This window comes from Hesperophylax consimilis, chromosome 11 (assembly GCF_061612785.1).
Source record: "Hesperophylax consimilis isolate HC1 chromosome 11, BYU_Hcon_1.0, whole genome shotgun sequence".
Taxonomy (NCBI): domain Eukaryota; kingdom Metazoa; phylum Arthropoda; class Insecta; order Trichoptera; family Limnephilidae; genus Hesperophylax; species Hesperophylax consimilis.
The window spans coordinates 19252596-19268227 of NC_142846.1; the positions used below are offsets into that span (position 1 = coordinate 19252596).

At 37.3% G+C, this 15632-nt stretch overlaps 1 protein-coding gene across 2 annotated transcripts in view; it reads left to right on the plus strand.

Annotated features, from left to right (window-relative positions):
- The window catches only part of LOC149419886 (uncharacterized), a 90177-nt gene extending 75469 nt beyond the window's left edge, over nucleotides 1-14708 (plus strand). The window contains exons 1-2 of one of the 2 annotated variants that reach the window (XM_089637071.1): nucleotides 1780-2108; nucleotides 11776-14708. In XM_089637071.1, the coding sequence (XP_089493197.1) occupies nucleotides 1892-2108; nucleotides 11776-12965 (1407 nt within the window). In that variant the 5' untranslated portion in view covers nucleotides 1780-1891 and the 3' untranslated portion in view covers nucleotides 12966-14708. Of the gene's footprint in view, nucleotides 1-1779; nucleotides 2109-11775 lie in introns of those variants that run through there. The other variant, XM_089637072.1, reaches the window with a different exon arrangement.
- The last annotated feature ends 924 nt before the right edge of the window (nucleotides 14709-15632 follow it).

A 15632-nucleotide genomic window follows, 5' to 3' on the forward strand; every position in this document is an offset into this window, starting at 1 on the left:
TGAATTAAATAGTTTTCCTTTATATTTTGAGAAGAAAACGCTAAAGTGTTATATATATTGCCGACTTTTGGGTAGACTAAACATATTTTAAGTTATAATGTCTACGGCGAAGGCTTGCATTGCCTGGAAACCGTTTTTTTCATACAAATAAATACTTCATTTATCCAAAATTATTATCATTATCAAGGAAGAGCTTTCATCATTTAATTACCGAAAGAAACCATTTATGACAAAATCCAAAAAATAAACACTGTGAAATTATTTTTATGACAACTCTACGTGAATTGCTCTTATATAAAAATAACCTACATCATCCATTTTCTGAATAAAGTATATTACTTACCTACATTAGCTATTTACATTTATATCACATCTACCTTACATTATCATTATTTTTTTACTTTCTCACTGCAATGTACTTACTACAACACGTAATACCTATCATATTATTAATGACCTTTAAATAACTACAATAATATACTGTGCACTCCACTTCCAAACACAAGCTAACGTGTATATGGAAGAGTAGAATTCAAATCTCGCAATATGTAGAAACCCAATGTAGATCTAATATATTTAAAACATAAAATAAAATACGATAATAGTGAAAAAGTCAAAGTTACATGAAAAAATATTTTATATATTTTAATGGTGATGGGTTCAAGATTTCTTTCAAATGTCAGTATACTGGTACCTACTATCAATAGTCCGTGTTCCTTTTGCGTAGGTCTTTGTATTTGTATAGTCAGGTGAAGCTTTTAGGTGCTTAGCTAATTACAAAAAAAAATATATCCTTCACTAGATAAATTTGTGACCCACCTTCCATAATCAAAACTCAGAGCTTTCGAAGGAAATGCACTTATTTTAAGTTGAATTATTCAACAGTTGATCTAAGTCGCACGGATACCTGTGTCATATGTATTTATATCTTTATCTAATAAACACTAAACAGTGTCTGAAATCCCAAAAATATATCTTCACTTAACCGCAATACCTAACTAAATGCTTTTTTACAAACGTTGTTTTAAAGATTAAGAAACACTTTTATAATGCTTACAGACCAAGGAAAACCTCAAATCCTTTAAAGATAAGGTTATCATCATGATTGAAGTAAAATACATAACTCGATTTACTAGTGGAAAACTAACGCCCGCAAAGTCTGAGAAAGTATTTAATTTGTTATTATAAGATAGTGATATGTGAAATATTTAATTTTTTTTGTAATTTAAGTAAGAATAGTATGATTTGATAATAAAATAATTACTTCTCATGTTTTCTTGTAATAAATCCTACAGCTGTTGGTATAATACGTTTTTGTGACAAAATAAATATATCAGATGATTAAATATGTGTATTCGTCCATGAGTGGAAAATGCATTTAATGGACATGATAAAAATGTCAGAATTGTAACGTGACTACGGAAAACGTTTTCCCTACCAAGCTATACGTGAAAAGTACGAATGCCAAGTGCTACGCGGAGAGGGGACTGGCACGGCCGGGTGTCGGGCGCTTGCTGTTGCTGAAAGCTCGCTAGAAGCCTCCCCAGTCCCCTCCTCGGGGGAGTGAGGGGCGAGAGAGGAGGGAGCAGAGGGAGGCAGAGGGGGTCAGGGGGCGGGCGGGAGGCGCGAGTGAGCGAGATGGACGGGGCGGAGCCAGCCGACGTCATAGCTACGTCATCGCCATACTGCTACGCGATTGGTTCTCCTCCTCCTCGCTACTACCAAATATGGGACAGCGGCTCCATTCATAAAAGTGGGCGCGCGGGCGCGGCGGGCAGTACCGCAGCGGCCGCCGCGGAGTGTAGTCGCGCACGCAGTCATTACGGCCCTCTTCCTTATCCCGTTTGGCGCGCGGCCCGAGGAGCAAGTCGTCCCGGGGAGCGCGCCCACCATGGTGATGGACGGGCTGGATCTCCCGCTCTCGGCGCAGATGCTGCTAGCAGAGCCGCCGCCGCACGTGCTGAGCTTCGACTACCTGTGTCGGCCCGTGGGCTCGCCGGCGCCCGACATGCGCCATCAGCCCGACCTGCATACGCCGGTCACCACGGCCGCCGACGCGCCCTCGTTCTTCGGGCCCCTGGATGCCGTGGAGCCGCCCCCTATCTCAGGTGTGTGTTGTCAGTGTGTGCCCAGTCAGTGTGTCCGCCCACCAACCACCAGCGTGCGTACTGCCTACGTCCATTCACAATCCACAACAACAGTGTGTAACTACTAGGCTCGATTGGAAAATGTCTAACGACCGTCTCAGTGTTAGCCGTCGAGTGTTATTTACTTAAGAATTCTGATTTTTACTTTTAAAAATGCGTGCTCCTCTATAAATACTTTGCTGTGACAAGTTCCCGCGGCTGCTGGGAGAATTTTCCGGCGGCGAAAAGCTCCCGCCGCCCGCCCGTTTCCCAGCGCCGCGTGTTCCCACACTCGTAATATCTCGAAATATGTCGGAGTCAAACAAACAAACATTTCCTCGGCCACTTGGCGCGATCGCTACTCGGCCGCCGTGTAAACACCCAACAACTAACAGCTAACAGCTAACATCGAGAAGGAACACAGGACAGCGAGATGTTTGTTTAGTCCGTCTTCCCGCGACACGGGAATTGAGTCAATCTAGCGCGGCCAAAGGGTAATTATATTAAATTAAGGAGAATTCTCCTTCTTCAAGTCGGTCGGGACCCCCGTTAATTGGCCCGTACTATACGGCCATACTAAATGCGCTCGATGTATCTACTATTCTTACCTACAGCCTAATACTTAAGGTGTGCGTGTGTGTGACTGAAGTTTTCTCATCTTCATCTCCCTACAATCAGATTGATGTAATACTGATTGTTGATCCGCTTCAGTTTCAAGTGTTTGTTGTGAGTTTGTGAGGAAATGTGTGAAACGAAGTTGATCCCAGGTATGACATCACTCTTCAACCGCACGATCTTTAAAACAATCACCGCGACGAAATCACCGAGTAAACTTTAAAACCGCGAATATCTTCGATCAGTGTAAAGTTGTTCACCTCCTTTGTATTTATTTATGTGGAAGTACGCGCCGTGCAAAGTGTTGAAATAACATTGCGTATAACTGCAGAACACACTTCTGCCGCAGCATTTAACGTCTTGGTTCATTAATGCTGCGAGGAGTACCACAGTAAAGTGTACGTGCACTGTACCTAGTACTACTCGCAAAGTAAAGTTGACACATGCGCAAAGATGCGGCTGCCGTCGGCTCGTGTTGTCAACATTAAATAATCACCGCTTTAATCAAACAATTGAACTGTTGACTTCTCACATCGTGAAATTGCTTAATGAATCCACATCTGAACTCCGAGAACTTTATGATGTCCACTTTACCGTGAACCATTTTTTGTTATTTCGGTCGTAAATTTTCATTATACTCGACTGATGGACTAGGACCGATCTAATGAACAAGAACTTAAAGGATTCTTGTTAAATGTTTTCTACCGATGATTTACTGCCTTTTATAATGCTTTCAATTCATAGTATGTAACCCTTCTTTATAAAGATACATTTTCTGCAAATCGTTAATATATTGACAAAGTTAACTGTTTCTAGTAAATTTTCATAATTGATTGCACGTTTATATATTTTACGGTCCATAAAAAGCTCCTAATCTAGCACTTTTAAATGTGCACAGTGTTACAAAGTAACTAACTCGATCCCCGCGTTATCCGTTCGTAGCTTATCTTTATTATTTGAACATAAATGCAACAGGAGGGAATGTCCTGAAGCTATTTCGACGTGAAGCAGCAAAGATAATGAATGCCCGGAACATAAACTATATAAGAGCTAATTGCGCTTGCGCCGTTTAACCCGACAATACACGCTTTACTTTACTGTACTCCATACAAATAGCGGTGAGCTTTCGCTAAAGTTTCATCCTCTTTGACTATTTGAAATACCGCGCTTTCCATTTCTTTAAATAATAAATCTGTCTTATTTCGAAACGAAATCCGTAATGACTTTTGACGATTGTAAGGGAAACTAGATTAATATTACTTATTCACGGTGTCTATTTTGTCCGGCATTTGCGTGAAATATTAAAGTGGCTGAGGGCGCTTGCGTATCTCCCTAGTAAATACGTATAATGAATAACACCTGTTACAAAATGTCAACATTTATCAATCTCCACTATAATTTTCTATCATTTTCTAAACTGAATTGCTTCATCGTTCTAAAAGTAATTTTTATTACCTCTCGATGAGCGTGTTTGGATTAATCTGCGAATAAATGAAGCTCTTTGTTTGGTGCGAGTATTCTTAAATTTGGAATTCAGAAAATGCTTCAGGTATTAGTATATCTTTACCATAAAGCTTTTTCGTGAAAATCAGAAAAAGTAAAATATTTGTGAGATCATAGAAAAATAATTTTGCGCAACTTATTTGTCTTCAATTTCGGCGTGTTGACGCAATTGTTTTCATCTTGCAAAGTATTTGGCAACAAGAAATGCAGATGTAACGGTGAAAATGAATAAAATACACCATAGTGTTTTTAAAATATTAACCAATAAGAAAAGGAAATTCGAAAAATTTGTGCGTAAACTCATACGGCAAGTTCAGTAAAAAGTAATTCTATGCTATCCCCTACAATACTCTATCTATCTCATTCTAGGAGAACTCTACTATTACCATATTTCCCATTTTTATACAATTATTAAAAAAACTCAGCTTTTTTATTTTTTTAAACAGTTGAAAAAATTCTCATCACGGCCACAATTTAACAACCTATCCTATCAATATACACTATATGGTTTGATTTCTTTATTAATTATTCATAAATTGCTGTTTTTATTAAAGAAACACGACACCTAGAATCTCACTAAAATCCAATGATAAAAATAGATATCTGTATTTCGGGTATCGTTATCATATAAGTAAATAAAATAATTGAATAAATTCGCCCCAAGATATATCAGTTTTAAAGTGTGCACCACGCCAGATACGCGCGCGGGTTTCCTAAAGGATCGATTAAGGGGCACACGCCGGATCAATTGATTATATTAAATTAATGTCGGACACGGCAATGTATATTGATAATGTAAGAAAAGTATAAAATCATCAGCGGGGGGTTTCAACTTGTTCGTCATCCAGTAGGTACTCCAAGCGAGTAGGACATTATTATTCCCGATGATAATCTACCCAGCAGATGCGATACAAACATTTTGATTTTATTTAACGACTGGCACACTCCACGGAAATGAAATTCTGTCTCATTGTATTATAGTCCATAAAGGACTCGGCTCGGTTTCATTAAAAAATCTTCGTGATGAACAAGTTTTTTTTTTCGTTTGTGGTTTCTAACTCACGAGATTATGAATGAACATTCCGATGGGCCGTAATGGCAGATGCGCAAAGATAAGATTAACATTTCACATAAAAAGAGTATAAAATTATTTACGCAGAATACAAACGTTCGATTAACGCAATTAAAATAGTCTGTATTTATGAAGAAATTATGCTGTTTATGCTTGAAATTCAATATTTGCATCTTAAAATTAGTATTTATAATAGTACAACTTAAATTTAAAATATTTATTTTTAATTGTCATTCCATTGCTTGTCAATTTATTTTAGGCTCGTTTTTCAACAACAATATAATATCAGATGCCTCTCATTTTCTTATATTTTTAATGAGCGTCGTTTTAATAGTATTTTTATTTACTATCACTATTACCAATTATGACTATTCGAAAACATCCACGCATTTGTATGCGAGTACCCGTCGGCAAGTGACTGCCCACTAGGGATGCCACGACCCCGGCTAATCGTCAGGGTCACATCTGCATCGACATTGAAACATATCGATTGCTTGATATTACGTAGAACGAGTCACCTGTTGGTCGCGGTCCTTGGGCGGCCTTTCGTGGGCGGCGTTGTATGGCCGCCCCCGCCCCCGCCCTCCCACAAAAAGTCCACTAGATGCGATTCCGGCTTCCCTGACAAATAAGCGAATGCGTAAACAAAGACTTTATCGATACGTTGCACTCGTGACGTCAGATTTACTCTTTTACTCAGTTTTTTTCGATTTATCTGCTACACTTATGACGTCATAGGATTAGTTAAAATTTTGTAATAATGTTTATTTTTCAGTGTTCACATGAACAAGCTTTACTTCACGATTCTTCCTAGCTCTTATCTGATACTGAATCGTTTTTACGTTTTTTGAGAGAAGAACATTTAATGTTTACATTTTTTACTTTGAAAAATCGTGGTGGAATAAATATAATCATTTATTGAAACAATCTAAAAATTTCTTCCGGTTACAGCTTATTATTACCAGTCTGAAGATGGCTATAATAAGCGGAAGCCGGTAAAGTTCAAAACATAAAATAAGTTGGAAAAAGTTTTAAATTGTTTCAATATATCATTGATGAAAGAGAGTTTACAAGGGAGCCAACAGCGGTTTGTCTATCAATTTCTTACTGTTATCTCATCACCAATGATGACGTAGGCCGTGAGTGAAATTATTTCATAATATATATATATGTATATACCCAACATCATCCGAATTTTAGTTTCTTCGGTTATTTCAGTTATTTTACACTATTATTGCTACCCATTGCATAAAAGTTCATAAATTATAATCACTAAGATGATAATCAATTATTTATATTTATGTCAAAAGTCTTAATTTTACATTTAAAAAAAGCTTTTGCATTAAAAGAAAAAAACTTTATGATTAAGCAATCAATTCTCAATAATATGGAAAACATTAAAACATTATTGCAAGTATAATAATTTCATAAATTCGTTTCTTATCTACGGCATAATTTGAAACCAACATTTTAGATAGCACTATTCCCAGCATATTTATTATAAATGTCCCGAGTGGTTTTTAATGCGATAGCGACTGTATGAGAAAAGTTGTATAATTTCATGAAGGTCAGATTTGTATTTCAAAAGCGAATTTTGATTTTGAAAAACCTACGTATATTTTGATATTAAAAGCTCAGCAGAAATGAAAACTAGATTTAACAAAAACCCTTCTCTATTATTCTCCTGGCGCTGAGAGCTTCATTGTAATCAACCATTCTATTACTTAAATTAGACATACGCTTTAAACTGTGTTTATTTTTCTTTAAAGTTTAAAACAAATCGTTAAATCGGGGGATTATAATCGTTACGTAATTTTTTATGTTCTCCGTATGATAATTTCTTATTACGTTCTCTGTGGTGATAATTAGGTATCGATATACGACAAAAATGGCCATGTATAATGGCTTAAAAATTCTAATAAATCGTTATATTCCTTCCCTATCTTAAAATCTGTTGACAAAAGAAATACCATTAAAAAAAGTTCACTAGTAAACATCGTTTATTTCATATTTACTACTTTAATCGTACAATGTGAGTTTTTCAGAGTGTATTTCAAATACATTAAATAATGTTTAAGACAAGGCTGTGTCGATATTGTCGAGTTGCCTCGGTTGTAAGGCATTCCTAGCATCTTGGCATCTCAAGAAGGTTGTTTTTTTCCAGCCGATCCCTCGAAGGTTTTTTCTTCGATTTTTAAGCCTCCGCTCATTTGCATTGTTTACAGCAGGCAAGCCAACAATGAACTTTAGGCGTCAATGTATTTTTATCGCTCGAATATTATTTTATACTTTTGTATCAACACAGAATGAACAATACAGAGAATTTGCTGGGGTATAATTAGTAATTCTACCTTCCTCGATCTTTTGAAGGCTATAAAGAGTTATTAAAACCTGCGGATTATGTATATTTGTGTAAGCATTGTGTTATAAAGCTCAATCCTCAAAAGTGTAAAGCTTGACTCACTTATTGCCGACGGCTATATTACCTAAACACTGGTAAAAGCTATAATTCTAATGAACGCTTAATTAATGTAATATAAGTACAAGTATTAACTATTTAATATGCAACGAATTACCAAACCGATGTACTGAGATGGAATTGCGGATTATATTGCTACCGTCATTACCACGCATTATAATAACTTGATAATTGCATTATTAAGTACCAATTTTACTTTTATTACAGATTAGTAGGTAAAAAGTCAATAATCAAGTAGGTACCTAGAATGGAATATTAGTTCAAATACCTATACAATTAGCGAATCAGTTAAAATCTTTGAAATAGATTGCTTCCGTTGATTTAAAAATTTCTAAATTATAATTATTCTATTTCGATTAAGGGTAAAAATTAAGATCTTCAAATTGGATTCAGCTTTATAATAATATGTTGTTTTTTATACAGCTCTAATATTTATTTATCTCGCTGTAATTTAGGTTCGTATTTAATAGTATGTTAGTACGTTATAATTTCTAGATATGTGGCACTGGGCAAGCGTTTAGTTAATCTCACATCCTGCCTCTAAGATAATGGACCAGGAGTAAAAAACATGCCATCGAATTCCGATTGCGTTTCTTCGGTAAATAGAATTGAATTTTATTTAAGTATATGGCTCGGCATAAATTATATTGCTCTTATACCAATTTGTGTAGTTTAATCAATAGGGTAATATCAGATCGCTGTTTGATAATTAAATTGCGTTTAGTTTATATTGCCGAAGATTGTCCGATGATGCTTGCATCGCTACCTGGTATAATCTGAAATATTTACTGCCATTATAATTATTTTTCTTGCCTATTCAATCAGTTTCAATAGGTACTAAACCTACGTTTATAATTTTAATTTGTTCAAAAAATTATAGGAAAATTTTTAACTCTCAACTTTTAATAGGTACATACCAATTTACCTATATAGGATTGTGACTTAAACATTTAGTATGACCTAGACTTACTTTCATTAAAAATCTGCTTATCCTTCTTAAATTATTAATCTAGTTAGATTTCGAAACGGAGTTCAAATTTCAACACTTTCATATTGAACAATTGAAAAATAAGAAATATTTGGGGTTATGTCTCTTTCGTAAACTCCTTAGCTCATGATGGAAATGACGTTACGAGGTGTTGCGTTGACGTAGAGGTTACAAAAAATGCAAATTTCGTGACGTCAGATCCTGCCATACGATGGTTTTTGTGGCTTCAGATTCAGCTTAACCTTTATTACAGCTTATGACGGAGCTAGCTTTGTAAATTTAAGATTTTCTACTTTATTGGAAATATATATCAATACGTAAGGAATAGATGCGACCGCGCTAAAAACAGATTATTCCAAGTTTCCAAAAGGAGACATTCCGCAAATTAACTGACAGCGGTAATTCTCGACTTATATGCAAATCTCGCCGGGGTATAATGGCCGCTTCCAGTCAATGAGGCAAAGTGATGAACATAAATCACGGAGCCTGATACATACTTTCGCGCAGGGCCGATCATTCACGAAACACCCATTGCAATTGCACAATAAATTAAATAACCAGCGAAAACTTTGCTACCCACGAACGGCTACCGTTCTACAATTATACGAATCCAGAACTAAATTTGCGTGGTCCCTGATATGTTTTATGGCGTGTTACTGCTTTGTTCTCCTTACTATATAAATACACCGAACAAATATTGCGAATACGCGTTATAATGTTATAATGTAAATAATAATATGATTTATTTAAGCACTCTGCTCTGTACCTAATCTATTTTATATTGCGTATTATAAATTCAACCGGTTTGAGTTGCGCTTCAAGGATGCAAGGAGTACTGCTGTCTATCGAAGATATTATTCAATGTGAAAGGATATTTGAATAGAGTAGGTGAAACTACCTTTTGCGTTACGTGACGACCTGAGTGGCAGAGTGGTAAGCTACTTGGTACCCAGAGGTCGTGGGATCGACAGTAAAATTGAATTCAATCTGTTGGAGTTATTTCACACATTATATTCTCAAAAAATAGTACATTTCCACATCGTTCCAGAGTGGAAGATGCATTTTTAATAGCCAGATAATTTCCCACCTTCTCCATGTATTCAACCCTTTTTTCTAGCTCACAAAATCCCTCATATTGGTTTACCAACCTTATTTTGAGTTATTTATTTGAAAATCGACCGACCAAGTAAGTTTGTAGGTATTATTTGATCGGGTATTGATTGAGCAATTCCGTACTGGAAATCATTAATAACCAGGAAAGCTATTGGTTCATAATTTGCTCTAATGGGTAATACTCTCGGCTCTAGCTAGCTGTAGTATAAGGCAACGCAGGCAGAGAAAAGCAATACACAAGTGCAATGTGCAGCCGGCATGCATGCACTCAAAGCAGTAAGCAATACGGAAGCGAGGCGCAGGTCTGACAGTTTGCTAAGCAGATCGCAGAATTTTAGAAAGTTTTGTTAATGTTTTGATATCGGCGTTGTACAATTAGCATGACCGATCGATTAATATGTGATTATTGCATGGGTTGGTATATCTACAAAGTGGAGTACTGCTTCATGTGAAAAATCTATTAACCAGATGTTGCACGAGTTGCAGCAAATATCGGCGTCTGACTTGGTAGCAGTCGGGCATTAATGAAATTACATTCGGTAAACTCCGAACTACAAATCCAATTATGATAGTGTTAGTGGTCTACAAAAAGAGAACTTTAATTTACAATGATTATTTTATTAATTGGGTACGTTAATTGGTTAAAATAGCACTTAAAATGATAGCAGTAGGTACAGCGATAAACCAAAACTGGACATAATTGAAACACTTGACTCCATCACCCTTTTTACATCAATATGCCAAAGTTTTGGCCCAACCGTGCCTTTGTCAGGTCAGATCCATTGTGGTCATAGATATGTATGATAGTTCCTAAGCCGTTTGGGATGTGGCTGTAAAATAAAGTCAAGTACACCAAGTTGGAGCATTTCACTTACGACTGTTCCATCACAAAGTTAATAATCACTGAATTAGGTACCTAGGTAATTGGTAGGTATTGATGAAATATATAAAGAACTTTTTACTAGTATACCAATACTTTTATTTATTTACATTACTTGCAAGGACAATTTAAAGCTTTCTGTATCTTTTACATCCACAGTCCAAGTTTAATATTATTAAACCTTCGAACATGTCTGCATTCATCAGACTTCTTTCAGTCAAAATAATGACTTTCAAACAATTATTTACCAATAAGTGAATACCTAGAAGTAAAATATTACTTATCTGCAGAATACGTTGTCGAAAGATAATTCAACTTAAGTTATTGTAATATTCAATTGGAAGTGGCCAGTGCCTATCGTAAAATTTATGGCAAATCTTTTTCGTTTTATCGCCATTGTATGTCCAAGTATTCCAAGACGATAAACACTATGCCCGCTGACTTGTACCGGATATGTTTTCCCTACAGCGTTTATCATAAAACTTTAATATTGAAACGTAAATTGCGTCTATATTATAATGTTATACGAATTTTAAACTCGCCACGCTTCGGACTTGGTCCATTGGCATAATTTATACTCACCGTGAAACTTATGCTTTGTATTTTACTGCCCTAGGTAGACAGATGATGGAGTAATGATAGGCTATGATACTTTTCTGTGGATTTTAAAATGGTTAATGTTGAAATTTCATCAAAGATATTCTTGGTCTTAGATCAATATATTATCTATTATTATGAGTGCAAAATAGTATTTTTTGATGAATTATTTCTATAAGTTTGATGTCCTCTTTCGATTGATGTAACTAAGATCACTAAAACAGTCAACAAACAACCAAATATATTTATAAATATCACACTTTTGTCTAATTTACCAAAGACCACAGAAAATTGTTTATAAACCCCACGTACATAACAGAAAGATAGCTTGCAATGGAGTGTCAGAAACCATAAAAATTAAAATACAAGTTTTACTCATGAGTTTTCTTTTATTTGTTTCAGGATCCTTGGAAGGCGAAGAGATGTCCCTGACAGGAGGCAGTCCGTGCAGCCAGCGCGGGCCCGCCAAGCATGAGGCCTCCCTGTCACCAGGCGCGCGCGGCGAGGAGGCCAGCAACACCAGCACGGCTAGCGCCAGCATGTACCCTACCTCCCTGCACCGGGGCACGCCCGCCCCGCTGTCCGTGCACGACCAGCACAAGGTCTCCTACCGTGGGATCTTCACCAACGCGCCTGCCTCCTCCACACTGGTCCAGCCGCCTCCGCCCCCTCTGTCACCTCCTTCAGGCATGGTGCAATGGGCTCTACCCAGCCCAGACAAAACTCTCTTCCAGCCCATGTTCGGCTTGCAACAGTATTCGTCCAGCAGCCCGCAGTACGACGACAGACCTGAGTTATTAGGCCTGGCAGAGTGCGGGCTCAGACCCCCGCCTTCCTATCAGCCACTTCCTCTAGAGCTGCCCCCCTCAGATATGGGCTACCGGCCTCCTCAGGGTAAATATCAGTGGCTCGACCCGCCTTCACAGCAACAACAAGAGCAGGAATACATCCCCATGCCGCAAGTTCAGGCACCGGGACCCTCCTCGCTCGTGCCCAAACAAGAACCTTACAGCGTACCCTCATCCTGCGCAGGAGAAGTGCAATCTCACCACTCCCAAAACTACGCGGTCACGCTGGCAGAATACAACCCCTCAACGAGTAAGGGCCATGAGATCTTGTCTCAAGTGTACCAACAGAGCAACATGCCCCTCAAGCTAGTTCCAGTCAAACCCCGCAAATACCCCAACAGACCAAGCAAGACGCCCATCCACGAACGACCATACGCTTGCCCTGTAGAGAACTGCGATAGGCGCTTCTCCCGCTCAGACGAACTGACCCGCCACATTCGGATACACACCGGGCAAAAGCCCTTCCAGTGCAGGATCTGCATGCGATCCTTCAGCCGCTCCGACCACCTCACGACCCACATCAGGACGCACACCGGAGAAAAACCGTTCTCCTGCGACATCTGCGGACGGAAGTTCGCTAGGTCGGACGAGAAGAAGAGGCACGCCAAAGTGCACCTGAAGCAGCGCTTGAAGAAGGAGAAGAGCTCGAGCGGCAGTGGAGGCGGTGGAGGCGGTGGAGGCGGCGGAGGAGGAGCGCCACCAGCACTCCTGCCCCTGCAGATGCCGAGCAGCTCGAGCCTGTGAGTTGCCACCGAGTGTGCCCGGGCCCCATATTGGCGGCTCGGGCCCGTGACTGTGATCTCCGATAGACTTTGGCCGCTCCTCAGTAGCCAGTAGCCAGGCCCAGTGGCGCGAGTGAGGGAGCGTGACTACGTTGTTTCGAGAAGATTTATTTAAACTGTTTAATGTTAAGAACTGTTATTTGCCGCGGTTGGAGCGGCGTCGTTGTTTAACTCGTACTTTCAGTTCCACTCTTAAGATTTAACAAACATGGCTTTAACTACTAAATAAAAGACGAAAGAATGGCAAGTCTAGATAGAATATTGAAATAATCTATTTTACGTGTTGCCAAATAACAAATGATCGTTTCGACGACTTCGCAGTACATTCCACGTTGTAGATTTTTTACGTAAATTATCGATCGTCGGCTGTTTAGATTGGATATTAAATTATTTGTATCGTATCTAATGTTGAATAGTCGGATTGTTGTACTACTTGTTAATTAGTCAAGAGGCACGTCACCTGTACACCTGTAAACCTTCAGTCGGTCCGTCAGCCTATCCAATCCATCCCATGCCTTGTTCCTTGACCTCATCCCACATCCCGCGTCTGGCGACCAGGAGTGCTTCGGATCATTGCCTTAATTCACGTGTCTTAACCCCCCTACCCCCAACCCCCTACCCCCCACCACCCTACCGCCCGGGCACTCTTCACACAAGAAGCATTTTGCTTATTTCTATTGATCTCATTTACTTTATTATTTAGGCCTGACGATGCTTTTATGTGGAAAATATCTTTATTTTTATCAACGCATTGTGAGCTCAATAATAAATCTAACTTTCAAATAGTCAAATGTTAGAAAAAATTTCCTCTGATCTTAAGTAATTTTCAAATTCAGACTAATTAATATTTAAAATAAAGATAAAATCTTCCGTCAACATTTGGCGCCTTAAAAAAAATCATAAACCTAATAAAAATCAAATATTTTCATACAAATAATATTTTTATAATGCACTTGAATTAATATTGACCACTTTGAATCAAATGAATGTTGTTTAGCCTGAAGTATTAGGAGCAGAATTTAATTTAATTTGCACAAAGTTGTGGCGAGTGAGCGAGCCTAGAGTATTTTGTAGAAGTTCGCTCGACAGAAGACGCTATGACCTCTCTATTGATAGTACAACGATTTGATATTCTGGAAACTGGAGAACTAACCCAATTGTTACATTTCCTTCCTGTCTTGTCGATGTTTGAGGAAGTGATCTATGTAGAACATGACTTTGAACTACAAATACTAATTTTTTTATAGATATGAAAGATTTTACTTTTTTATAAATTCTATTGCAAAAATTTTGTGAAATAATATTTAATATTTTTATATAATATATCACCTGTTTTTCGTTTTTGTGTCAATGTTACGATAGCATCAAATGTGAAGGTGTTGACGCTGTGGACGGTCAACCACCTTAAAAAAGTGTTAAATTTTATAATTATTGCTGTTTCTTTTCGGCCACAAAGCCACAAATTTTATAAAAATGGAAGATGTTAACAAAATGAAATGTTTCTGAGATCACGAATTATTCATTCGATATTTAATTACTTCAGTGTCTCACACAATAGACTAATTAATTATTAAATAATTGTACCTTTGTAAATAAACATCGACTAAACCCTTTTTAATGTGTATATAATGAAAACTATTAATTTTATTTAATAACTAAATATATTATTATTAAAAAAAAATAAAACAAATTATAATCTTGTTGACTACACTACTTTTGTTTTTTTATTTATCAATGTTCCCTAGAGGTATAAACGGTTACTATCGATTGAATTGGCTATCGAAAACACATCAAATTATTAATATAATTTGGAACAATTTGAATTGAATCAAGGTATGTTTAATAGAAAAGTATCTGCTTCTTAGAAAACCTACTATAATAATAACTCGACTTTTACTAGAAATTAGAAATTATTAACAGTCCAAGTGTAAGTACCTACACCGAGGTTAGGTACCTGCAGTCACGGTTAAAATAAACTTTTAACATATCGATTAGTTGTTATTTCAATTAGTAGAAATAATTACCTAAAAACAATATATAACTTTTATGCCTAATTCTATAAAGTTCATAAATAACTTCAAGTAAGTAAACAGGTACCTATCCGCAAACAACAAAATCTTTCAAGGCTTAATTAAATTTCAAATTTGAAGTGACCCATTGGAGTATTGGAGTGGTCATTAAAAAAACAACATGGCAGCTGATTTATAATATTGATTTTCCTCTTTGAATTTTGAAACTTTTAATAATCTTTAATAATGTTGCTTTTACCAAAAGCGTACATTTCATGTGGGAGGGTTGCCAAATAACAAGTCTCATACATTCACCGGTGGTTTGGAATCATATTGACCTCATGGCAAATACGCAGCCGGCAATATATCTAGATGTATTTACGAGCGAAGAGACATGGTGAATTTAAATGGTGAGTATTTAGGTAGTGGAATAATGCTTACAAGCTGCAAGATAATATTTTTTACATATTTTAGATTAATTGCATTTTAGAAATGGCACTGACACTTGGATAAGAAATATTAAAAAATCTCACTGTTGATTTTAGAACCGTTTTATATTTTGACTTGCGATTGTGATCTCTGTGGTCGAGGGGTCAGGCTCTCGACTAGCAAGCTAGCGG